Source organism: Pimephales promelas, chromosome 23 (genome assembly GCF_988280905.1).
Source record: "Pimephales promelas chromosome 23, fPimPro1.hap1.1, whole genome shotgun sequence".
Lineage (NCBI taxonomy): Eukaryota > Metazoa > Chordata > Actinopteri > Cypriniformes > Leuciscidae > Pimephales > Pimephales promelas.
In genome coordinates this window covers 3,617,538-3,645,140 of record NC_142791.1, presented here as the reverse complement: position 1 = coordinate 3,645,140, position 27,603 = coordinate 3,617,538, and the positions used below count along the sequence as shown (strand labels likewise).

At 37.2% G+C, this 27,603-nt stretch overlaps 1 protein-coding gene across 1 annotated transcript in view; it reads right to left on the bottom strand.

Annotated features, from left to right (window-relative positions):
• Positions 1 to 12,382: 12,382 nt before the first annotated feature.
• The window catches only part of uvrag (UV radiation resistance associated gene), a 114,409-nt gene continuing 99,188 nt past the window's right edge, over positions 12,383 to 27,603 (bottom strand). Inside the window, exons 14-15 of the mRNA XM_039677630.2 lie at positions 21,905 to 21,996; positions 12,383 to 13,401 (exon numbers count right to left, since the gene is read on the bottom strand). Coding sequence (XP_039533564.2) covers positions 12,636 to 13,401; positions 21,905 to 21,996 — 858 coding nt within the window. The 3' untranslated portion in view covers positions 12,383 to 12,635. The remainder of the gene's footprint in view (positions 13,402 to 21,904; positions 21,997 to 27,603) is intronic.

Below are 27,603 nucleotides of genomic sequence, written 5' to 3'. Positions count from 1 at the left end.
CACATTTCCCTAAGTCTGAAATAGCCCTATTACACCATTAAACTTACAGTTATTACCAATTTTAAAGAAAAACATGACTATGAAAATATGTGTGTGTGTGTGTCCATGTGTATGTCCATTCCTTGCCATGAAGCTAAAGATGACAGCCTCATTTTCAGGGGTGATTATTTTTGTCATTATCAACAAAAATGGCAGCACTGGCTACTTTCATCAGCAAAAATGCTGAAAATCCCTTATAATGAAGGTATCGTGTTTACCCGTAGCATTTTAGCTAATTGTTTTTTCCCCCCGCTGTGCCCTAATATCGAATGTCACAGCAAAAGAAGCCATTTCAAAGTCAGGTAGCGAGAGGCTTCCGTCCTCACATGATAATTATCTTCAAAAGCACCAGCTATCCAAATTCATATCTTGACTTTGGATTAAAAGGTCATGTCCACTGCAAGGTATGTATAATAAGCACAAATAAGAACAGATGGACAGGCTGAATATTAGTCTGCCGGTAGTGTTTTCCACAAACAGTCTTGAGTTAAACTAGCGAGCACTAGAAACTAGAAGAAACTACTGAATTATTTAGATTTATTTTCTCACATAAACATTTATTTTATATATAGCCCTCCAAAAACATCTAATAATCATATTTATTATATGCAGCAGTACCATGCTAACCAGCCAAACCCTTGACCCTTGGTAAAAACTGCCAATATTAAGAGATTTTATTTTATTTTCAAGAAGCTTTAAGATTTTAACAATTTTCTTCTTTCCAAGACCAAAGAAAAGATTTAAGATCAAAAAGTTTTAGGCCCCATGGATCCAAGAAGCGCAAACCAACCTTGATGGCACCAAGGCCATGTAGCTTGTTTCTCTTTTTAAATTGACACAGCAATGCACCACAGCTGCAAACATTGACAAACCAAAGACAATTTTACTTCTATAATGAGTGAGACAAAGAAGAGAACGAGAAGAAAGTAGCCGACAGAAAAAAATCAAGTATCTCACTAATGCGTCGATGGATTTCACAAGAGCTTGAATAACTATAATTTACTGAGCCGAGTCTGATGGGCAGAGAAAAAAGGCTGGGCAGGAAGTGAGGAATGGGCTTCGCTTGCCAGGCCAGCCACAGTCCTGGATCCCTCAGCAGGGGTTATGAAGAGAAGATCTGACTTGGCATGCTCTTCATCTCCCAAGTGAAAAAATAAAGCCATGTGGTCCTCAAAAGAATGCATTCACATCACTCGCTCTGACCACATGGAAATTAGACCATAAACACAGAATGTCTACGACACAGATAACACGAGCCATTGCACAGAAGTCTGTGTCATTATGCCAAGAATGCAAACTTGGCAAAAACCATTAACAATCCCACTTGGATCTTCCATATGTCTCAATATAAATCATATATTATGTGTCCCTCTGATGATGGAAATGAAGGCTCGTATTTAATAACAGCTGTTAATGCACACATGGGAAAACACAATCAAAAACAATGAGAGTTTGGAGAAATGAAGCACATCGACATCCAACACTGCTAGCGAGCCGATGCAACGGGTGAATCTGATGATGGCTCCTTTGGGGACAAAGTGAGAGGAGAAGGAAATGGCTTGGCATGTTATGAAAATCTGAAAAGATGTGAAGTAACGAATGTGGTGGTCTCCTCCATTAAAGAAAGTCAGCAAATGCATTTACTGACAAGGCATGACTCCTGATAATCCAAACGCATTACTCTTTTGCACCAGCGCTTAATGGGTAGATTCTCAAAAAAACAACAAAAAAGTGTGTATTTTACGGAAGCGTATTGGATTCACTTGAAGAACAAAAATCCGCACTTTTTTTCTGAATTAACGAGTTAATTATTTTAGAATTACGAGATAATTTGTCATGGAAAAAAATGTGTGCTTTCCATGAAAAATCATCTCGTAATTCTGAGATAATTAACTTGTTAATTCAGAAAAACAGAACAAAACTTTTTTCCATGACAAATGATTTCGTAATTCTGAGATAATTAACTCAATAATTAGAAAAAACAGAGTAAAAACTTTTTTCCATGAAAAATTCTCATAATTCTGAGATAATTAATTCGTTAATTCAGAAAAACAGAGCAAAACGTATTTTCCATGAAAAATTATCTTAGAATTCTGAGATAATTAACTCGTTAATTCAGAAAAACAGAGCAAAAACTTTTTCCATAAAAAATTATCTTGTAATTCTGAAATAATTAACTCATTAATTAAAAAAAACAGAGTAAAAACTTTTTTCCTTGCAAAATTATCTCGTAGTTCTGAGATAATTAACTTATAAATTCAGAAAAACAGAGCAAAAACTTTTCTCCATGAAAAATTATCTTGTAATTCTGAGATAATTAACTCGTTAATTCAGAAAAAGAGTAAAAACTTTTTTCCATGAAAAACTATCACGTAATTCTGAGATAATTAACTTGTTAATTTAGAAAAACAGAGTAAAAACTTTTTTCTATGAAAAACTATCATGTAATTCTGAGACAATTAACTCGTTAATTCAGAAAAACAGAGTAAATTTTTTTTTCAAGTAAATGCAATATGCTTCCGTAGTATTTGATGCCAGAGTTAGAAACCCAAGCACCAGTCAAAAAAGATGAATGAAATGGCTGTAAATGATCAAAATACTGTTATTTATTTGTAATAAAATAAAAAAATATATAATATAATAAAATGTTTTACGTTACAGACATCTAAGCTCAGCTGATTTTCATTAAAAAAAAAGTTTTTAGGAACTGCCTGATGAAGCTATCAAAGTAAAATGTAGTAGAAAAAAAAAGCAATCATTAAATCAGGTTAAAGCCTATGTAAGGTGACATATCTATAAATGGCTGGCTTAACTCGATTTCCCAGACACACAAAACCAACTTTTGGGTTTGGCAAGGACAGAGCGGTCTAATGTTTTAGAAATATATGTATATAAATTGGTATTTTCAAGTTGAAACTGTCAAGACAAACCCATCAAATAAATTTAAAATGGTTTGGCTCTAAGTTTCAAAGCTCTAGTCACAGGAGGTTAGAAAAGCCAAACCCAATGTTTCCATAGTGTTACTCTACAGATAGTGAAGCATTTCAGTAGACTGGAAGGAATTCCACTCTGTGTGTAGACAGAAGGAGTCAGAGAAAGAGACCACCACGGAAACCCCCCTGAAGCACACACTGTACGGCACTATCAGGTGAGAGCTATATGTTTATGAGTGTCAGGCCAACCCAGATAACCCTTGGTGTGCCTGGTGCCAAAGCCTCATTTGCCCCCTCTGACCTGAAACATAATATCAAGCACATCTTTCTTCTCCAACACTCCCTTCTTCTAAGCTTCATCTGTTCTCACCTCCATTCGTCATTTCCACACGTTACCCCGGTTTTTCCTGTCCTCCATCATTCAAAGTGTCCATCTTTTAACCTGTCATCAGAGCTGCAGATGTATAGGGATCTGCCAAAAACATCAGTTTCCAACACGACCGAAACCTTTATGATGAGTCCAATGTATTTAGGGAGGCATTCGCTTCATTCTGGAAGGTAACGGCGTCTGTGAGTTAGAGAAGAAAGAACAATAGCAAATTAATTCAACGTCTAATTCACTCCTCTAATGGATCGGCATATCAAGGAGGTTATGTGGAAACTGTGTAGATAGCATTCACTATGATCATAATCTGGGAACATCAGATATTTTCATCAATAAGTCAGACAGGAATTATTTTTTTTACAGAATGGATGCCACATATAAAAAGTAGTTCAGTGTAGAGAAGACATTAAATTAGTAGTAAAATAAGACCTAAAAATGAAACAATGTAGCACAATTCATTGCTTATGCAATCTTATGAAAACAAACTTGTCATATATTTGTCAAACAGTTCTGTTAAATTCATTTAAAATAAAAATCTAGAATCAAAAACAACTTACACTTTGTACGACAAGGCTTTCAACAAGGCTGTCCGCTCTATAGGGCTCAAACGGGGATCCTATACAAAGCAATAAATTATATTGTTAATGAACGTGTTTCCATAATAATAATCAGTAAATACAGTAAACACATAAAACTAGGGATGCACGATTTATCCGCCAGCATATCGGTATCGGCCGATATATGTTCATTTTTAATGTTATCGTTATCGGCCTTGTAAGAAAATGTGGCCGATATATATTAATAGCCGATAAATAATGTATTATTCCCTTCAGCTGAGACACTTGTTGAGCACTGTTTATAATTTTGATTTTCTTGAAATATCTTTAAAAAGAGATTTTTAAAAATTAAAATACGGTTCGTTACAACATGTGCAGCGCAAATCTGTCATCAACACTATAATGAGAACATCATTATAATCGTGCGCTTGAGACATGTATTTAATTGTGAGACTTTTGTTTTTGAAATCAGGCTCTCAAAATTAGATAAAAATTTGAATTTAAATTTATCGGCCGATATATCGGTTATCAGCTTTCAAATATAAAGAATTATCGGTATCGGCCAAAATTTTCATATCGGTGCATCCCTACATAAAACAGTTCAACATGGAGATAGATGGAAACAAAGACTGAAGTTTTCTACTACCCATAACACACACATAAGTGTGTAATTTACTCAAATGTCTTTCCTTTCATATATTAAAAATGACTTGCTAATTTATGACTTTATTACCTCTGAAGACATTATGACTGTAAGATTTGTGCAGCTGATGCTCCTTTGGTTATGAACAGCTCGTGCAAGCGTGTGTGTGTTGTCCGTGAGCGTGCACACCACTGGTTGCAGTTTCGCTTGTCGCCAGAGGGGGCGTAGTTCTGCAAAAACTCAGAGACTTGCGCAATGCACCTTTAATCATAATACAACATTGTCTACATTACAGTCAGATTGATTGTGGTCACTCTTAATAACACAACTCACATGGCTGTGCACTCATAATGACAAATCAAGGATGTTAAGAGGCTAAAAGCAGGTTTCAAGTCTAAAAAGACGATAACATGGTGTAGGCAACACCGATTTTTGTCATTTTTGTCTGTACTGACAGCACTCCAAATGTACAAAAAAATGAGCTCAATTGACCGGAGTTCTCCTTTAATATCCGTGATGCTGGATTGGTTCAGGCTAGCGGCCGAGCTGCACAGTCATTCTGTATCACACAAAAGCATTCTGACCTATAATAAAAGCCGAAACCGAAAAAAGAACAGAATACGAGAAAGAGATGACGGATGGTGCGCTAGTCACAAATAAAGCAGGAAACGCACAAAGAAACATCCACACATGGTCTAAGATAACATATACATCCAAATTTCAACACACAAAGGCATATGCTGTAAATATGATCCGCCTGTGCCATTATGAGAGGGATTACGGTGATTTTGTTACCTATTGTTAAACAAAGGTTAGTCTTTTGTGACTTAGGGAGTTTTCCATGTTGCCCACTCTTACGCCTGGTGTCAGTTACGTCATCGGCACATGCTTAAAGGTGATTATAGAAAACCACGTAGTGTGGAAGTGTTAATTTAACACAAAATGTGAACTTGAGCTTGTCAGGGTGTAATGAGTTGACGTCAGTCTCAGGCCATTGTGTCCAAAGCGCTCGTTTCCAGCAGAGGTCGCGGAGCATGGTCACCTGACTGACTGTTTTTCTTTTTGGAGCTTACGTGCCCCAAATCGGTCCAATTTAAATACTGATATTGATCCAGTAATATCCGTTCCGCTCAAATGCATTTCAAGAGGCCAAACATGAGGCCGCAGAGAGACTGAGAGAACAAGCAAAGTTCAGTCTCATTAAGGGTTTTGAGTAAAAACATGATGTGTTCTTAAGCAATGAGGCTTAACTGTGTAACACGTCCAGAATGCCAAGAGCTTTCGAGAAGTGATTTGTTGTTTTGGGAGCCGTAACAGCGGCGACAGCTGATTGGATGGCAAGATGGAATAGCCTTCAATAAGACTTATGCTAACTAGTCAAATATATTAATAGATTGCAGAAAATTAGCAGATGCATTATGAGAAAATTAATTTTATGGAGGGACAGAAATCTCTCAGATTTAATCAAAAATAATCTTCATTTGTGTTTTGAAGATGAACGAAACGAAAGGAACGACATGAGAGTGAGTAATTAATGACAGAATTTACATTTTTGGGCAAACTATCCCTTTAAGTTACAGATATTTAAGAGCTTGGAATTCCAGACACGAGAAATTAATTGAGGACCTCAATCTGAAACGATGTCCTCGGGAATCCCGAATGTCTGAAGATTTGATTGAAGAGGGTTTAGGCTATATCCGTGACAACTATGTTATTTTTAAATAACTAGACTTTTTCTAGACTTTACATCAAGAGTCATAGAACTATATAAAAGGTTACAATGATTAGACATTTTTGTTGCCTTGAATTTATCGGCTGAATGAGACACTTTGCCGTTAGCGAATGAGCAATTATTACAATTATTAATGTTTTTTGAAAGATTGCAAAAGTATTAAAGCACTACTTTAAATTTGAAACTTCTCAACAATCCTCTTTTTTCACATCGCACTCCCATCATGTAGAGGTGTTATTGTCCTGTTGTAAACCAAATATAGGTTTTTACAGTATCGTGCACAGGCTGAGCATGCAGTGTGTCTCTGAGGCCATTGGGTGCTGGACGCTTTTGTGAGGTGCTGATGATGAGGAACAGAAAAGCAGACACACACACTAACTGGACTGATTTCACTGCAGCACACACACTCTTAGACGAAAAGGTTCTATATAGAACCTTAAAAGGTTCTAAAGCGCTACGTTTTTGGAACCCCTAAAATGCAATGCATGTGAATGATCACAAAATTCAAGATATGGGGGTTAAAAAATTAATCGTGAAGAGTGACATTTCAATTTTTATCCTCCAAAAATCTCATGATTAAAATGTGATATTAAGTTACTACAACAGTTTAATAAACAATAATTTAATTTCAACTACAAAATGTTGCAGAATAATGTAATGTAATATATGAATGAATAATAACCTATAAAGGACCTTTGTGCCAAAAGGGTTCTTTCTTGTCATTATAGAACCTTTTTTAGCATAAAAGTTCCTTTGGAGTTGAGTAAAGAACCCTATGCTTCATATATAGAACCCCAAAGAACCCTTTTTTCTAAGAGTGTGCACGAATGAGCTGAATTAACATACAGGGGATCAAGAACACACTCAACAAGGAGGAGCTGCATTGCATTAACATGGCGGTCTCTTGGTGTTTTCACACCAAATTTACTGCAAACATGGACGTATAAAATTCACACTGTCAGATAACAGATTTTTTGTCTTTTTCTTGAAGTTCAGATGGCAAAAGAAGTTAAAAGTGTACTGTAAGTTCACCCAAAGGGAAATTTCTGTCATTAATTGCTCACTCTCATGTCGTACCTTCGCCACACAAATTAATATATTTTTGATGAAGTCCGGGAGCTTTCTGAACCAGCAAGTGACTGCAACCTTATTAGCACTTTCACGGCCCAGAAAGGTAGTAAAGACTTCAGTAAAATAGTCCATGTGACTACAGTGGTTCAACATTAATGTTATAAGTGACGAGAATACTTTTTGTGCGCCGTTCTGGCATAGAGCGCGTTTACAACTGGAACAGCATCAGAGACTGACACTGAAGAGAAGAAATTGTTGAATAAAATCATTAATTTATGCACAAAAAGTATTTTTGTCACTTTATTACATTAAGGTTGAACCACTGTAGTCACATGACTATTTTAAGGATGTCTTTCCTAGCTTTCTGGACTTTGAAAGTGCTAATAATATTGCAGTTTATGGTATGGAGGGATCAGAAAGCTTGCGGATTTTATCAAAAACATCTTAATTTGTGTTCAGAAGATGAACGAAGATCTTACGGGGTTGGAACGACATGAGGGTGAGTAGATACTGAAAGAATTTTCATTTTTTGGTGAACTAACCCTTTAAGCTAAACAACAAAAACGAGCTTCATTATATGTCTTTTGCAATATTTTGTTTTATATAGTGTATTTTTGCATGTTGCACTGTTTTGTATTCTGTTTTTAGTTGATCAAAATCTACAGTCAAGCATATTCAGCATGGAATTTATGCAAGAATATATATATATATTATTGAATCTCAAGCATGACTGTGCCCATCCTTCAAAAAGAGATGAAAATAACCTCAAAAAAGAGTCAAAAAAGCCAAATCAGTGACACTCTCATGACAGCATGAAGAGTTCAAGAAAGTTTTCTAATGCGGTCTCCCTATCCCATAATAATACACCAGACACATTCACATTCACACATTCCAGCAATCCGGTTGCCGTGGCAGTGCCGTCACCTGCTTCTCTGATGGGGTGACGTGATTTTCCAGCGAAGCTAACTGCTAGATCTGCCTTCAATCCCAGAATTCCTCACACCTGCAGTGGATTAGCTGTCCAGAAGGACACTGTCCAGTCTGAAAGAGTCTTCACTCCACAGCTCCTCTGTCTTGGGAAACAGAACACTGTTTATCCGTGGTCGTGTTCACATTAGGCGTCTCCTGCAGAGCGATTTATTGAAGTAGCAGCACTCTGTGAGAACAACAGCACCAAATGATTACATCTGCCACAGAATCACACATTATCGATTATTTATAGGGCTTAAACAGAATTAATGTAATCAATTGACATGACCCTATATTGTGCTAAAATATACAGTACTACATACAAATATAGAAGGGCAAACGCAGGCTAGGGTACGAAATATATGATTACATGGATTAGGAAGTATGTCTGATTGGTTAATGCCATAGCGTTAGAAGAACCAATCTGTGCAATGATTTTAAGGTTTAGTTCACTTTGAAATTAATTTCTGTTATGTTTTAGCTTACCTCAAGGGCATCCAAGATGTAGGTGTCTGTTTCCGCAGTATTTTCAATTTTTATATTTTTTAGGTCAAACCGTTCTTATCTGTCAGTCATATAATGGAGGTCTATGGTCACCACCTCAAAGAGTCGGCACAGAGAAGTCCAAGTTAATCATGATTTAATGACTCGTAAATGTAAGTACATATTGATGTCCTAAGACACGAAACGAGCGGTTTGTGTGAGAAAACGAACAATATTTATATTGTTTTTCTCTGTGGACTTCTCTGTGCATGCTATTTGTGGTGGTGACCATAGACCTCCATTATATGACTGACTGACAAGAACGGTTTGACCTAAAAATAACAAAATTGAAACTACTGCGGAAACAAAGACACCTACATCTTGGATGCCAATTGAGGTAAGCTAAAACATGCCAAAAATTAATTTCAAAGTGAACTATCCCTTTAACAGCTTGTAGAACCACCTTTAGCAGTCAGTGTTTTCTGTATGACGATATCAGTCTCTTACATCGCTGTTAACGGATTTTGGCCCACTCTTCTTTACAACATTGCTTCAGTTCATTGAGGTTTGTGGAAAGAAAAAATGCTCAAAGCCATATCATGTAACTGGTCTTTAATAAAACACCTTTCATACAAAAGTATATGTACAGTGTCACAGCAATTTATGGAAACACATTTCTTTGTAGTTGTCTTAAATACATCATGTATCAACAGTCATTCAAAGAGACAGGGTATCAGGCCAGGATGAAATAATGTAAAAGTCAACCATTACTAGTCCTTCCTGACAACGTAGACCTTTCCTTAAGAGTGTTTATTACATTCACGATGTGATTCTTATGGACTCTAGTGTATACCTGAAAAGCAGATTAGAGTAAAGGACACCAAATTATAAATATAAGAATTAAATACTGCTTAGGGAAAAACACAAAATGGCTTTTAAAAGTTGTGCAGATGGATGAATATTGTTTTTAGAGGAAATTACATTGAAGAATAGTGTGCTACACAAAACAATGAGGATTAATGCCATGATCGAGATAAAAAAAGAAAGAAAGAACCGCACTGAATACAGAGGAACGGCCATCCTGCTCCTCTTCAACAGTGTACAGTGCACATCATTAGTATTTTGGTGTTTCTGATAGCTGAATAACTGTATACAGTGGGAAAGATCATTGACATTAAAGCACCTTTAGATTTTGCCTAAACTGTTATTTAAGCCCATGGTAATCTAGATCTTTTACACCATGTCTATTCTGATGTCGCATGTTTCCACATAGGTATGCCATTTTACTTTGTATAGGTTATTTATATGTTTAAAAAACCAAAGATGACTTTAATTAATTTATGTAATCGATTTCTTTACATTAAACAGATGGGAAACAAAGCTGGAGTGGCTGTACAGCACACACACACACAAAATTTAAACTGGCGAAAGTCTTTAAAAGAAAAACATTTGAGAATTGGGTGCAAAAATGAAAACGGGCCGTCATCAATGCGACACAATGAACACTTCAAGTGTAGACAGATTTGTTGGTTATAGGAGCTATTGAGATTTGTTAGGTGGTGATGTGCCACTCACATCCAGTGTTGACAAGGCATCAAAGTGTGTGTGTGAAGCACAGCTGTCAGGATATCAGAGAGAACAATACAAGGTCTCGCAACAGTCAGACTGGGAAAAACGGAGCTTTGCGCAATATGTGTGTGCATGTTTTTCATCTTCTTGAGGCAAGACTCGGGTGTGTCAGCATGAGAAAGGGTGTCATTGGCACGCGGACATTCCTCGCCCTTTCCGCCCACCCTGACCAACAGCCGTCCCATGGCCTGGGATATATCAGGGTTTGCTCTCAGGTGGATCCGGGTGGTCCAGAGCTCCCGCTGTAACACTGCGTGGCATTTAAAGGGATAGTTCACTCACAAATTCTGTCATAATATAATCACCATCATGTTGTTCCATTCCTGCATGACTTTTTCTTCTTTGGAACACGAAAGCAGAAATGTAACATTCTGAAAAGTGTCTCAGTATGGAAGCTTGTTTTCGCCACAGAATGAAAAATAAAAAAGGTAACTGGGACTTTTTATCTCACAATTCTGACTTTTTTTCTCCGAATTCTGTGTTATAAAGTCCGAATTGCGAGATATAAAGTCAGAATTCCGCGTTATAAAGTCAAAATTGCGAGATATAAAGTCACAATTGCCTATTATAAAGTCAGAAATACATGATATAAAGTCGAAATTGCGTGTTATAAAGAGATATAAACTATTCTGAGGGGAAAAAAGTTTCCCCTTAGAATTGGCCTGATTACTCGCAATTGCAACTTTATTTCTCACAATTCTGAGAAAAGATGTCAGAATTTCGAGATATAAACTCGCAATAATTTGTTATAAAGTCAGAGTTGTGAGATGTAAACTCGCAATTGTGAGAAAAAAAGTCGCAAATCTGTCTTTTTTCCTCGCAATTGCAACTTTATATCTCGCAATTGCGACTTTATTTCTCAGAATTGCGACTTTATATCTCGTAATTGCGACTTTATATCTTGCAATTGCGACTTTATTTCTCAGAATTGCGACTTTATATCTCGTAATTGCGACTTTATATCTTGCAATTGCAATTACATTTCTCAGAATTGCGACTATATCTCGCAATTGCAAATTTTTTTCTCAGAATTGCGACTTTATATCTCACAATTGCGACTTTATTTCTCAGAATTGCGACTTTATATCTCGCAATTGCGACTTTATTTCTCAGAATTGCGACTTTATATCTCGCAATTGCAAATTTTTTTCTCAGAATTGCGACTTTATATCTCACAATTGCGACTTTATTTCTCAGAATTGCGACTTTATATCTCGCAATTGCGACTTTATTTCTCAGAATTGCGACTTTATATCTCGCAATTGCGACTATTTCTCAGAATTGTGACTTTATTTCTCAGAATTGTGACTTTATTTCTCAGAATTAAGACTATTTCTCGCAATTGCGACTTTATTTCTCAGAATTGTGACTTCATATATCGCAATTGCAACTTTATTTCTCACAATTCTGACTTCATATCTCGCAACTGAGAGATTAAAAGTCGCAATTATTTATTTATTTATTTTTATTCAGTGGCGGAAACAAGCTTCCATATCTCAGTGATTTTTACCTTTTAAAAATATTTTAATATTAGCATTTTGAATTGCTGATCAATATTAGCTTGAGCACAAGGATATAAAACCATTTATAGTTTTTATTTTTTTTTTAATCTCTCCATTAATTGCCTCAGGCCACATTCAAACTTAAGTTTTTTGGTACCCGTTCAAAATGAATATATAATAATGATAATAAATATTAATATTGCCATTTATATCTTTTTATTTTATTAAATTAATCTGTACAAATTAAACAAACTATTAAAGGAATATAATTAAGTTTGGAGCCCTGCACATGACTTCTTTTGTGTTCCACAGAGGAATAAAAGTCACACAGGTTTGTAACGACGTTCGGGTGAATAAATGATGACACAATTTTCATTTTTGGGTGAACTATCCCATTAAGACTGCGCATCCATTCACCCAGAAAGACGTCCAACACGCATTTCAACCACAAACATTCTCTTTATTTCACTTTAAAGGATTATAGAAATGCTTTGAGAAGTGCAAATTGGTCAATATTCCAGATATTTCCTAATAATATTAATGATTATTATAACAATATTAATAATAATATATTTCTTTATGCAATGTCTATACTTGTTACAGTCAGGGTGAAATATTACGCAGGCTCAGCCTTGTGTCACCAACCAACTTGGACACCCGTCACTCTCTGACCCGTTTTTCCTGCATCCCAGTTATTTTTCAGAGTTCTTTCGAGGCCGTCGGAAGCTAGACATGTTCTCTAGTGCATAGATGCGCCGCGAGACCTCCTCGATCCCGGCGGCGTCGAACTCTCCCAAAACCTGTTCGTCGCACTCGACTGCGATGGCGTGCTCCACCGGGATGCATGGGTAATCGTCCAGTCTGGCGCCGCCTCCCAATCCCAACCCTAATCCTAGTCCCAATCCCAATCCCAGCCCCGTGGCTTCAGTGCCCATGATCTCCTCCGCCTGCTCTACGGAGCAGCACAGCTCACCTCTGCTCGCGACACCCAATCCCATACCCCCGCCGGGCACGGCCGAGCCGTTCATGGCCCCTGCGTGCTGAGGCGAGGAGTCAGACGGTAATGTACTGGCTATGTCTGTAGGTACTTCCAGAGGTTTCTCCGTATGTGCCTCGGGAACAGTCTCCACATCCCCATGTGTTTCTACAGTCTTACCTACTTCCACGCTCGCAATCTCCATGGACGGCGCTGATGGCATCTCCGGAGTGGCCATGGGATCCGTGGACGGCGCTGACGGAATCTCCGGAGTGGTCATGGGATCAGGTTGCGCCATAGTAGTGTTGTAACTCGGCGGAGGGGTTCGGCATTTCCGTTTATCGGCATCTGAGCCAGACCGCTTCTGGACGTCCCGTTCAGGTGAACTGGAGAGAGTTGGAAATCCCACTTCGGATGCGGTGGAAACGCTGAGATGAGACTTCAGAGGGACGGGGATGGACATGGAGACGTGGTGCCTGTCGCTGAGAGAGAAGAACAGAAACAGAGGCACACGGTTATGATTTTCCATCGCCTTTAATTCGCTTCAGAATCGGGAGAGCGAGAAATCGAGAGTGTGAAGATGCTGATGTCAGAGGAGCTCTTTGTTGCTGATGGATCATCTCATAATTCATGTACACACATTCATAGCCTGGGAGAGCTCAGCAAGAGTCTGATCCTCAACCTCACACACACACTCAAACAAATACACTCGCACCCCCCTAAAACACACACAGCTGTTGGACTACATACATCATCTGAAATATGGCATCTAGAAAATAAAACAATTGTATAAGATTAGTCATCCTTCACAGAGAGCTGAAACAAGCTACGAAGTTATACATGCTAAAACAGTGTAGTTATCTTACATTAAGAAAAAAATAATAGCATGTCAGGCTCAAGGTAAAATACCCCATGGATACATTCAACGAACGAATTGACTCGGAAAAAGATTTTTGATAAACGAGTTCGAACGGGAGTCACGAACGTACATCGCAGTACAGAGCAAGGCGAGCATTTGAGCTTATAAATTTTAAACTTTGTTATTTATTTTTTAAATGAGCAATCGTTTCGCTTGATAAGACCCTTATTCATCGTTTGGAATCGTTTAAAGCCCTGTGAACAGTTTGTAGTTTGCACTGAAACTGCCTTTTGGACATTGAACCGTTTGGTTCCCATTGAAGTCCATTATATGGAGAAAAATCCTTCATTTCTTTAGGACTGAAGAAAGAAAGACATGGACATCTTGGATGACATGGGGATGGATAAATGTAGATAAACTGTTAACACTCACATAAAACGTGAGTCTCACAATGAGAAAAAAAAATCAACAATTTGAGAGAAAAAAAAATGGATTTAAAAGGTTTTGAAATAAATACTAAATACCACTCGTTTCAACATAACATGTTTATGGATTATTGCTATTTCTTCACATAGATTTTTTTTCAATTGTTGGCGATACACAATGTAATCTTTGTGTCTTCATTACAGCAGTGAGGATATTCACCCAAAGCCCTACAGTATGTGTGGTGGAGAAATATGCGGTTTTATTCCTGTGTGTCTGGACAGGAACCATTGCTATATGCTTTGAGGTTGTCCAACCGCAACAATGAATTTCATTACCAAGAATAAGCAAAGAAACATGCTCCCAAATTCTTCATCAGTTCACTGAAAACAAACATCTAACGGTTGGCCACGGCGTGTCGTGTACCGTATATTGGGTTTCCCAAATTATTCTTCTTGCACTCTTGCAGACCACTCAGAACGTAATTAGATCCAGTGTTCAGATGTGAAATTGAGAGAGATGGTCCAAATGAAATGTTACTGTGAGCAAAACCATAGCACTTGAAAACAGCAGTCAGATGTACAGTATCTGCAAAGCATTAGGGTGGCGTTCAAAAACGTGTCAACTAAAGACTTGTCGTTGAACTCCATCTCTTAGACTAAAATCATTTATATATATATATATATATGATATATATACAGCTGGTTATTTTTAAATATCTTAAAGGAGTATTTGGACCTTGAACCGTTTGGTTCCCACTGAAGTCCATTATATGGAGAAAAATGAAGAAACCTTATTTTCTTTTCGACTGAAGAAAGAAAGACATGGACATCTTGAATGACATGGGGGTGAGTAAATTATCAGCAAAAGTGTTTTCAAAAGTGAACTACTCCTTTAATACGACCAATTTATGCATGTGTTATGTAGATATGTAAAACATATGGGCTCCATCTATCCGAGTGTTTAGACGTCACCCCCTGCCCCCCTAGCAGGGAAAAATAAAGCATTTTTTGTTTGGAGCAGGAGGCTATTTGTTACACAGTGCTTCCTCTTATAAATGAGTTCCTCTAAACATGTGTCAAACCGCAACCCTTAATCAAGAGCAAGGGGCCGATGTGTGCTGGTGTGAGTCGGGACAGAAGACGAGGGGGCTTTTTGCGCTCAAGCATGCCAGACTGATCTCCCAGAACCGTCATAATATTTTTCATGCAGCACTTTTTTTTTTCTGTTGGACTTAAATTTGACTTTTAATATTGGCCAATTAGGCTGTTCCCTCCCCTTCCTTCCATCCATTGGCAGAGAGAAGGGAACGTATCTCAGGGCTTCCTGTGTGAGGATGGGTGGTGGTCCGAGAGCGAACCGGAGGTGTGTGTATTATTGTGAAACAGACTCTGGAACGAGAAACAGATTCAAACTACCCAGGAGGAATTCGGGAAACCACAAATTCTCCACAGTTGGGTGAGAAGTGAAAATAAATTAAAAAGGACGACGATAAATAAAAAAAAGATAGTTTGAATAATGTTTGCTTTAAACCTTACACCTCTTCTACAAACATTACATTAACGGCCCGGCAAATATGTCCGCGTAAAAACACACTAACAAATACATAGACATTCAGATCACTTTAGAACTATAAAAAATTATATAAAAATGGATTATGTAATTATAATAATAGAATTAACTATTTTAATTGACGATTATTTAATTACAATAATATAACTGAAAATTTCGGGTATGAGTAGGAAAATGAAATAGGACATTTTCTGTTCTTTTTGGAAACTGAGAAAGCATCTTTTTCAGATTATAGCAGGGCTGGTCTTCATTCAGAGTCAAGGAGCATCCCACAAATGCCTTTGCGCTAATTTACCTATTGACATGAAAATGCATTGTTTATGGGGGTGACAAATTGTTTCCTGTATTGCCTGTCTGGATACGCACCAGTAATGATGCTTCAAAACGACGACACATCCTGCATGTTATGGAGATTTTATGGAGACTGTTTCCGGAAATTTAGTATGATGCCTGAAGTTGTCATGGCGACCGGGGTCTGCTTTGGGTTCTGTGATCGGAATGCTTTCTTGGCGGGATGGCTGAGAGGATTGTAAAGAATAAAGGAACACTGGAGGAACGCCGATGGAATTATGGAGGGACGCTCCACCAGATGTAAGTACAAACACCTATCAGTACATTATTCACAGAGACGGCTTCATCCCACTGTGGAAATCTGTCTGGACAGTTCCAAGATTTCTTCACTTTTATTCAATACCTATAACTTTGTTTGTAAGCAGCAACTGATATAAAACTGAAAATGTATATTTACATATATATTAAAATGATATGTGTGTGTGTGTTTACATTGTTTATGGGCCATTCTATAGAATTGGTTCAAAGTCAGAGTTGTAAACGTCTTAAAAAATGTGTATTTTTCCACAAATTTTTTATGTATGCAAATGGTATAATATCCAAGGTACACATTTCAAATAATTGTGCAGTTCAATTATCATATTGTATTTTCAGAAATTTTCGGAACATCTTTCGTGTGTCAACAAATTTGTCACTACCGAAACAATTAATTTAATAAGGAGACCTGTTAATAATTTGTTTGCATCTACTTTGTAAATTCTTGTTTATGTTGCTTTAAAAAAAAAAATTCACCGGTAAATCAATAACTATTACAATTGTAACACTATTTTTAAGTGTAATTTATAAGATTTGTTGTATTTTGAATCCAATCTTTCTTTGTTAAAGGCATTAAGTTAATCATACTGATTTCAAAGTTAAGGATTCATTAGTTTGAATTTTTGAACACATTTCCCTCAAAATGATGGTATCTATCTACAATGAAAGAGAGAGGCACACAAGAATATTTCCTGATTAAAAATGTAGGGGTGTGGTTAAAATCAGTCTAAGCCAATGGACTAAAACACAGTTTTGGTAGTGACAAGAAAATGCGGGACACATTTTTTTACATTATGTTTCATGATTTAAAAATGAAATCTAAATGTGTTTTTTTTTTTTCACTTTTTAAAAGAAATACAAAAGTTTTTTTTTTCACTTTTTAAAAGAAATACAAAAGATTTTTTTTTTTTCAAAAACAACAATGAAGACGAAAAAAAATAAATTTCAATATAATTTTTACAAGTTGAAATTTAGTGGTTAGGGTTCGGGACAGCCAAATCCTAATTGAAAGTACTCAATAAATTATGATTTTATATATCTATTAAGCTAACTGATTTTTAAAATATTATTGTGGGATTCAATATTTGATAGAAGGATCTTTTTAAACCTTTTAAAACCTTTTAAATGTATTTTTGGTTGTGGGACAACAGTTTGCACCAATTCTTTAGAATCCTCAAAATAAATGTATCATTTTATGTGAGACACCTGTGTTTCAACCAAGATTGGTTAACTTAAAGTTGTCCACATTAAACTGGCATAATAGAAGGTATTTTAACATTGAAAGGACTTATATTTCTAAGTGTACCCAGGATTAAGGGATTACTATGGGTGGACATCTAAAAACATTGTTTGTAATGTGTCAGGCCTTCCTTCAAACTATTTGACAGGCATTTATATACTGGATTAGCAAAAGCGTGTTGTGAAAATCTATAATAAAACAGTTGCTTGATGAATCATGCTCTAAAATGGATGGAAAAGAATCCACCTATGGTGCCAAGTTTTAGGACTTACTGTAGATGGGTGGAGCTTGTGAAGTTGGGCCAGCGCTATAGGCTAAATTGGGTGGGTGGGGTTTAGATTTGAACCAAAGAAAAACAAGAAGGGTTGAAAAAGATAAAAAGATGAAGATTTATGGGTTATTAGTGTTGCACTTTCACCAGAGTTCCAGGAGGTTCTTCAGAACTCCCAACCCCACCCTAGAGCTTCCATCCTGGGGTGTTGAGTCACATCAGCCCCTTCACTTCCACACTCCCCCCTGCGCCTTCCTGTCTTTACCCGTCCTCAAGAGCTCCACAGTGGGGCTGCAGGACCTCTAAAGCGCTGCCAGAGTCCTGAGCCATAAATAAGAGAATGTTTCGCATATTCGGTTTGAACTCGGCAGGACACGCCATTAACACAGCGGCACCATGTCTTGCACCCTCCCCGTCTGCCTTTCACCATCTTCGCTCTCTGTTTCTTCTAATACTCCATCCACTGTTCTAAACTGTGACTTTTTCTCTCGTCGTTTTGCTCTTCTTCCCTACTTGGCATCTCAGACCGTTCCCGCTCGAAATGGAAACCGCCAGAACGCATGAAACTGATTATGGCTCCAGAGGACTGAATCTCGCTGACAATCAGCAACAGGATGGTGAAAGGATCAGTTAGAGATGTGAGATAAGCAGACTGAGCTTGTCCGACAGGACTCAACGTTTTAGACTAACTGAAAGATATGGCACAATCTGCATACAATTTGCACCCACAGAAAGCTCAACATACAGGAGTGCCTGTCTTTTACAAAGTTCTACATTTTCCTCAAAAGCAGATCAGAAAATGCAAAGTCCACAGATTCTGCATGGGTTTTGTTGGTCAGCCATTTCTAATAGACTTGAGCAAACATTATTTAATGTGACATTTTTTTAAATTGACAAATCTAAAAAAAATTTAGATTTTTTAGAAAGAGTGTTTTTACAAATGTAATTTAATGTGCCTGCATAATCAAAATAACTCCCTCTCCCACTTGCAGCGACATCTCTTCTCTTCTCTGATGACATGTTTACTAGTGTGAGGGCGGGACAACCTCCCACTCACATGAGATTGACCAATAGCAAACCACAATGTGGTTGGATTGCCAGTGGACAAAATCAAGGCCCATTTTGAAGCTGTTTCTCTCATATAAACATCATAATAGGGAAGAAAAGACGATCACAACTTCCGTTTCATGCCCACACTATTGTGACAAAAACCCAAATCTTCAAAAAAAAAAAAAAAAAAAAAAAATGTTTTACTTAAAGGGTTAGTTCACCCAAAAATGAAAATTAAGTCATTAATTACTCACCCCCATGCTGTACCAACCCCGTAAGACCTTCGTTCGTCTTCGGAACACAAATGAAGATATTTTTGATTAAATTTGAGAGCTGTATAACTACCACATTGGCTGCCTAAGGGACTGCCTCTTGACGGCCCAGAAAGTCAATGAAGAAAATGTTTAAATATCCCAAGTGACTACCGTGGCTCAACTATATGTTTATCAAGCGACGCGAATACTTTTTGTGCGAAAAAACAAACAAAAGTAATGAGTTTATTCGACTATTTCTTTTCTTCCTTGTAGGCCAGAAACGAGATTTCCTTAGATTTCCACGACGCATGCGCGAGAATTGCGATCTGAAGTAGTGTAAGCAGATAGCAATTCTCGCTATTCCGAAGCAATTCCGAAGACGAACGAAGGTCTTACGGGGTTGGTACAGCATGGGGGTGAGTAATTAATGACTTAATTTTCATTTTTGGGTGAACTAACCCTTTAATCTTACCATTAAGGGTCAAGTGTGACGTGAAAGGAAGCAAATCAGCATTGTTCATACTGAAAATCATCTAGGCATCATTTACTGTGTTTTAAATTCTCTCAGCAAAAGTTTGCTAAACAAGTTCTGTAGGAATTGAGTACAATTTTATTTTAATAATTTTGATTGTTTTAAGTCACCATTTACCAAATAACTCCTTTGTTTCCGGCCATGTTTAAATAGTGTCAAATATCGTATTCCCAAAACTATTCAGAAAAACATGGAACAAGTTAGTTTTCCCTGAAAAAAGAGCTTTACTTTATCGTCCAGTCTGTAAATTGAGCCGAGTCCAGGTATCTGAGCCAACGGTTCTGCCAAAGGATCAGATATTAATAACCTCTTGTTCAGAAATTCAGTTGTTAGAAATGCAGAACACACTCGCTCACACATCGGGGGCGATGTACAATGTATGTGTTTTTTTATATAACAAATTTGAAAAGATCAAACAATTTCATTAAGCCTGTCTCGAAAACTCCACCGTCTCCCTTTACTATATAAACGTCCATTGGGATTAAGGAAGAAGGGCAAAATAAATCTTCATATTTTCCCAAAATGAACTCCTCTGAATCCCCAGAAGTTCTCATGGTACACCTGTGCAGTACTCCCACCATTCCCATTTCTTCCCGTGCGATTCCCCTCTTAGGACCTCCTGCAGCTGCCCTGACGCAGGTTTTTATGCGCCGATAATTCACATCTCTGGCCCCTGCCCTGGAAACATTATCTAAACTGAGAGGGGAGGAAGTGGATGCAAGGGTAATAAAAGCAGTCTGCAACAAACGGAAAATAAAAGAATCCATTTACTCTATGTTTCATATTTCAGCTCTGGATCCAGAGAGTTGGAGAACGAGTCTAGACCTCGTGTTTGACTCACTCAGGAGTCAACGCTAGCAGACCGCCAATCTGTATAACGTAACATGATTCTTCGAGGGTCTCAACGTGCTGTAAGTTATGGTTTACGGCCGCGGGGCCGTATAAGGAAGATGGCGAAAGGAATGTTCTGCAGTTTTGTGTTTGTGTACACGGCCCCCCCTCCCCAGCGGAGACGGAAACTGCTCTTTCACGGTTCTAAGCGTACCGTCAAGTCAACACGACTGCCCTCCAGGTTCGCTTAGCCACGCAGCGCAACCGCCTGTTCACCGGACTTCCACTTCCTCCTTTACTTCCTGCCAATACAGTTCAAAAGGTCAAAAGGTCATTCTTTCATCTGTTCCATCTTAAGCGTTTCCACAATCCATTAAACATTTACTTTTGGGGCGGGGTGTGGTGGGGGTTACTGAAGCATTTTACTTACACTGGCCTCCTTCCTTTCAAAACACAGATTATTAAATTAACGTTTAGATAGACGGTTTATCTATCACTGAACCAAGAAAGGCTTTTTTAGCGGTGTGTTTTTGACTGCCATTGGTTTTAAAGGGATACACTTTTGTAAAAAATGTTAATTTTGTTGCTGGCTAGGTTACTTCATAGTGCATATCAACAGTTTCCAGATTTAGAAAGCAAATGTTCTGTTTATAAACCTTTTAGATATAAGGATTTACCAGTTCGAAAACATAATTATAAAAATAGCTTCTTGCTAGGCATTAATAAAAACAAGATTTTCACATTTTCTGAAAATGTATGACTATATGTAAAGAAAATATGAAAATGAAGAAAGAATATGTTTACATTTTCTAAAAAATCTAAGTACAAATATGAAAAGAAAATATAAAAAATATGAATATTATTATTAGAAGACAATATAGAAAACAAATATAGAACACAAATATTTGTATAACTTCTGTACAAATATCAATATAGAAAATAATTATACATTTTATGGATATTTTTACATTTTCTGTAGAAAAATAGGAATTATGAAAAATATAAATATAATATGCATGTGTATATGTATCTGTGTGTGTGTATATGTATATTTGCACTGGTTACTTGGATCCTAATGTATTTATTAATGTTATGTATTCCTCTTTTATTGTGAAGCACTTTGTGATTTAGTACAGTAGTTGCCAGAATGTTGCTATGCCGTTGTTATGATGTTCTGGGTTTTTGCTAGGTGGTTACTGCCAAGTCAAAAGAGCCCACTCCCAAGCCTATTAGATATCGTTTAAAGTTTAAAATAAGTCTATTTTTGGCCAGTGTTCTGATCACAAATTGAGGTTTACTTTATGTCCACAGCTTAGCAAACACCAATAATAATGGTACATAACTCACCATCTTACAAGTAGTCCATGCTCTAGGAAGTTTTTGAGGTTGGGTAAAGTCTGACGTAGGTCCGGGGTGGAAAGCCCATGCTGGTACCTCAACTGCAGAATGAGAAACACAGAGGAAATATGTTTGTTACAGCCATCATCACCTGTCTGAGGGATATGAGTATACAGTCACTATATTGCATCACCTGGGCATCATGCCATCAGCTAGTGCAGCAGGTTAATGCATTACCCCACAGGTGAACATACTGCACACACACACACACACACACACACACACACACACAGGATTTCCATCTGCAGATGTTTAAGTTATTTAGTCTGCATGCTGCAGAACCACTGACAGGAGACGTTAACCAGCTCCTGGTTCTCTTCAGTTTCAAATTAATATTTAATAAAGATGGTGTCATAAAAAAGAGGATTTTTTAAAGCTGTTCAGGCATGTTTTATATATATATATATATATATATATATATATAAAGTCTGTCAAACGATTAATCGCGATTAATGACAACCAAAATAAAAGTTTGTGTTTACATTTAAGAAATTTTTTTAATTTCGATATAAAATATTTAGATTTATGTATAATATAAATTATATATAAATCTATATATAGCATATGCATGAAAATATTTCTTAAATATATAAAAGCATGTGTGTATTTATATATATAAAATAATTATACACAGTGCACCCACATATATTATGTAAACAAAAACTGTTATTTTGGATGCGATTAATCATGTGACAGCCCTAATATATATAAATATATTAAAGTCATTTAAACAAATAAATAATATAAAATTATTTATATTTATGAATATTATTGTGTCAATCTCAAACATTAATAGCCTTGTAAACCATTAAAAAAATAAAGGCTGTGCCATACCACAACATAGCACTTTTATAGGGGAAGCTACAGAAGAGATGCACTGACAAGATAAAGAGTAAAAGAAAGAGATGTTCAGTCAAAGAAAATACTAGACTGGTGTGTGTGATAGAAGACCTAACAAGCTCAAACATTTTATTTCCCCCTCTTGTACAATCACTCAGTCTAAAACACTGGCCATCATTGTTCTCTGACATGTTAACATCAACACACACTACAACAACCACAATAATATACAGCGTGAGTGTGTGTACAGATGGGGATGGGATGTAGGAGGGGAAAAAGACAAAGATAAGAAAAAGGAAGTGAGAGAGAGAGAAATGGCACACATCTGGAACTAATGAAAGACGGGAGTTGGGGAAAAAACACACAACTCTTCCCCAAAAAGCAAGATTTTTTTGTATTTTTTTGACTATGGCATTGACAAAACTGTCTTTCCTAAGAGCCAAAATCCAAACAGTCCCCCAACCGTATGCGAGAATTAAACAGTAAAAGTAACAATATTTTTAGAAAACCACAGCACCCCTTCTGGCTTGGAGGTGAAACGCAACAATGGCAGTCAATATATTTGAATTGAAAAACAACTGCATGAGGTCTCAAGGGCAACTAATGCATTAAGGACACTCCTTGACCGCATGGCACCACCCTCGTACGTCTTCATAAAACCTGATCAATCATAATAACACTATGATAGGTGATCCGCATGTGATTTCAATTACAACTGACACTGCTGCCACGATCACACTCCTACAGGCCAAGAATTCAATAGGGATACCAGGGGTGAGAGAGAAAATGAGAGACAGAAATACTTTGGAAAATGGAGTAGGTGATAACTAATGACAACATGGAGCAAAAGCCATTTCCATTGGTTCGCTAGTGCTCTGCTACAGGCCAAAAAACGGGCTGTTTATTTCATAATACTGGACAGATATTGGGGAAATGAGCATGTTATACAATCTATTATCAACCAAAATGATAAAACTCAACAGAAAATTGGCCGATACGGCACCAATATAGATTAAAAAAAATATTTAGGCCTTAAAGGTGCATTGCGCAAGTGTCTGAGTTTTTGGAGAACTACGCCCCCTCTGGCGACAAGCGAAACTGCAACCGAGTCAAGTCAAGTCTTCAGAGGTATTAAAGTTATAAATCTGCAAGTCATTTTAAATATATGAAAGGAAAGGCATTTGAGTAAATTACATATGTCTGTGTGTGAGGGGAAAACGCGGGTAGTAGAAAACTTTGGTTTTTGTTTCCATCTATCTCCATGTTGAACATGGAGTGTTTGTATGTGTTTACTGTATTTACTGATTATTATTATGGAAACACGTTCATGAACAATATAATTGTTTACTTTGTATAGGACCCGTTTGAGTCCTAGAGTAGACCGGAGATCTCTCCATTTGTTGAAAGTCTTCCTGATGTCGACTCTCGTCTTATTCCGACGCCTGGCACTAGAGAAAAGTTTTATTTTCTTTCTCTTACGTGGAGTTTGCGTTGGGGTTTGGAATGAACTACAAGCCGGTCTCTTTGAATCCATATTTTAATATTGTCGAAAGTTGACTAAAGTTTTGTCGCTTGAGTTGTCTACGCGATACGGAGAATGGCGGCGAATACACAAACCTGCCAGTCATAGCCAGGTTAGCGTGAACGCGCATGACGTCAGGTTAGAAAAATGGCTATTTTTAACATGAAATGTTGCGCAATGCACCTTTAATGTATTTGAATTGCATATTGGACTTCCATCCATTTGGGTTACATGGTTTTAACATCAACAAACTAACAAAGTGTCAAGTGTATTGTGCAAATATCATAATGTTAGCAGCAATATAACATCATTTTGATACCCAAGTCTTTGTATTCAGTGTGCTATTTCTCTTTGCCTCCCTAGAGCAATCTGACATCACTGTGAATATGTGTAGTTTCTTTTCAACAAAACAACCCCTGGGATCTACCTTTTGTTTCTTTATAGAGGGCACAGCTCCAAGTCTCGGCTGGTGATGAAATGGTCAATTCCACACAGAACTAACAGCCTTATTCATTCATGGATAAAAGTACACCTCTGGCTTTGACCAGATGACCATGTGCTGGGATCCACATGTGGACCAAAAGGAAAAAGGACTTTGGATGTATGTGCCAACAGCAACAGCATTCCGTATTAGAATCAGAACGATGTGTACCACTTACGCCTGGCCAACGGCCTAAAACCATATTTGTTCAGTGTTTCTCTGACAAAGATACTGATTAGATTAAACCCAAAAGTCGGTGAGAGTTTCCAGAAAAGTGAAACTGAAAATGAAGTAGGACGGACATGGTTGAACAGCCAAAAACACAATCCAATCCGACCCCCTCGTAAAGAGTTGACTCGGCGTGAATGTTTTTACGAACCGTCACTAATGCTAGGAAACGTGGCTTTCACTCTGTGGTGAAGAAGACGATCATTATCGGTTTGCCTGATGAGCTTCCCTGATGAGGAGTCTATAGGTCTGGTCCAAAACATGAAAAATGCTAGCTTTGCAGGAAGAAGATCACTAGTTTTGGTCAAATTTTAATGCAGCATTGCAAGTTTCGCAAAAAAAAAAAAAATAATAAAAAAAATAAATAAAAAATCCCAGAATGTATTGTGCAAAAACGTTAATAAGCACAAAGAAATCTTGATTTGATGTAGAAGAGCATCAATAAAAATAGCTTAGTGGAATTTAATTAATAAAAAATTCAAAGTTATGGTCCCCAAGTGGCTAGCCATATCAATCTGCCTTTGAGAAAATGCAAGCTCAGATGGGCTGATCTTGAATCAGGCATGTCATCCAATCAAAGCAGTGGGCGGTTCCACTGAATCCCAAAAGACACGCCCCTTAAACAAAGCGTTCAAATCTAAAATCCGGCTAGAAAAAAAACTTTTATTTCTAAATTATAACTATTTTTGATCTAAAAAAAAGCATACTAACATTATAAGGGAAACCCAGGAAAGATTATAAAATAATAAAATAACCCCATGTCAGGGGACCTTTAAAATTAGATATTTGTAAGCGTGTTTTTAAGTTCATTAGAGTATCATACTGTAAGCTTAGTGAAACGCACATAAAGCTCTTTTGAATCACTTGTGTGTTTAGTCTTCAATGCAAAATTATTATGAATAACATTTAAATCACACATTTTTTACTTTTAATTAATGGAATCAAATACACTACCAATCGAAAATTAAATTTTCTAAATATTCATGTATTTCAAATAAATACTGTTCCTTTGAACTTTATACTTATAAAACAAAATACATCACTGTTTACACAAAATTAATAAGCAGCATAACTTTTTTCAACATTGATAATAATAATAAAAAAAATCAGCATATTAGAGTGATTTCTGAACGATCATGTGACACTGAAGACTGGAGTAATGATGCTGAAAATTAAATTAATTGTAAATTGCATATATTACTGTTTTTACTGTATTAATGATTCAATAAATGCAGCCTAGGTGAGCATAAGAGACTTCAAAAGTATTAAAAAATCTTTCTGACCACAAACCTGTGAAAGTTAGTGTACATTTATTTACTTTATATATTTCCATCTTGGATTTATCTCACTGAGCTCATCACAATGCATTATGAGATTGTTTTTTTTTTTTCGGTGAAGGACATATGTGGCGCTGCCTTAGTATTTAGCCAAAAAAAATGGGCCCATGATGCCTAATAATACTGTCTCAGTAGACATTTCACTAGTTTTAGAACAGAGCATTTGTGTGAAGACCTGAAATGCAGCCAACGGTGTTGATCCGAAACCCGATAGGAAGAGCGGAATTGTGACATCATTGGATCGAAAGGGGCACAGTCGTAATTGTTTCGACTGTAGACTTGCGTCAGTGTGTGTGTGTCCTAGAGTACCATTGTGAGTGCCTCCTCCATCTGCACGCCAACCCTTCTCATATCACATAAACAACAAAATCCCTTTTTATTCACACATTTATGAGCATATAAACAGACAAAAGGAAAGATATGTTTTACACCATAAAAAAAAAACTCACGTAGCATGTCGATAATTCAACTAGTAGTCATTAATATTCCCGCGGGCACAAAGCCCCTACAAAGCAATGCATCACGGGAAAAGAAATCTGCTCCTGCAATCTTGCAAGTCAAAGGCATTTGGCATGGACATTTGATTTCATTACTGGCTTTGTTCATCCTTACAATTTCTGCTACACGTGTTTAATAGCCGAGCACATCTGGCCCACGAGCCCAACGCTGGCGTGCTGCGTGACGGAGGTATGCGCGCTCCTCTTTCCCCTGTGTGCTTCACATTACACCGTAGCTTGAGTTGCAGCGTTTGTGAACTGCTTTTGGCAAAGAGCGCTGGGATAGATTATAGTATAAACCTGGACATAAAGTATTTTTAAGCAAAAAACTGCCCTTTTACCCCTCCCTAAGCTCGAGGACAAACAAATAAATATCCAGAAGACTGAAAAACACGCCATCGGTGAACACCAAGTTGCGACGGGAACTGCACGTCGGTTAATTAAAAACGACGGCCTGACTTGCTGACAAGTTGAAGCAACAAACAGTGCAGCGGGTGGCACTGGGTTCTCGCAAATAGAGATTTAAAAAAGTATGAAAGAAGAGAGAGACTAACACGACAGTATATTTAGTTTTTAAATCAAAGCGGGTGCTGACAGACAGAGCAAAGTGAATCGTGGGTGAATGATGTGTTGTTAGTGTAACGACGGACGGATTTAAAACCTTGGTGAGGATTTCGATAAACATTATAGTGCAGGGTCATTTGAAAGTATGTGTAAGCTACTGAATTATATAAAAAAAAAAA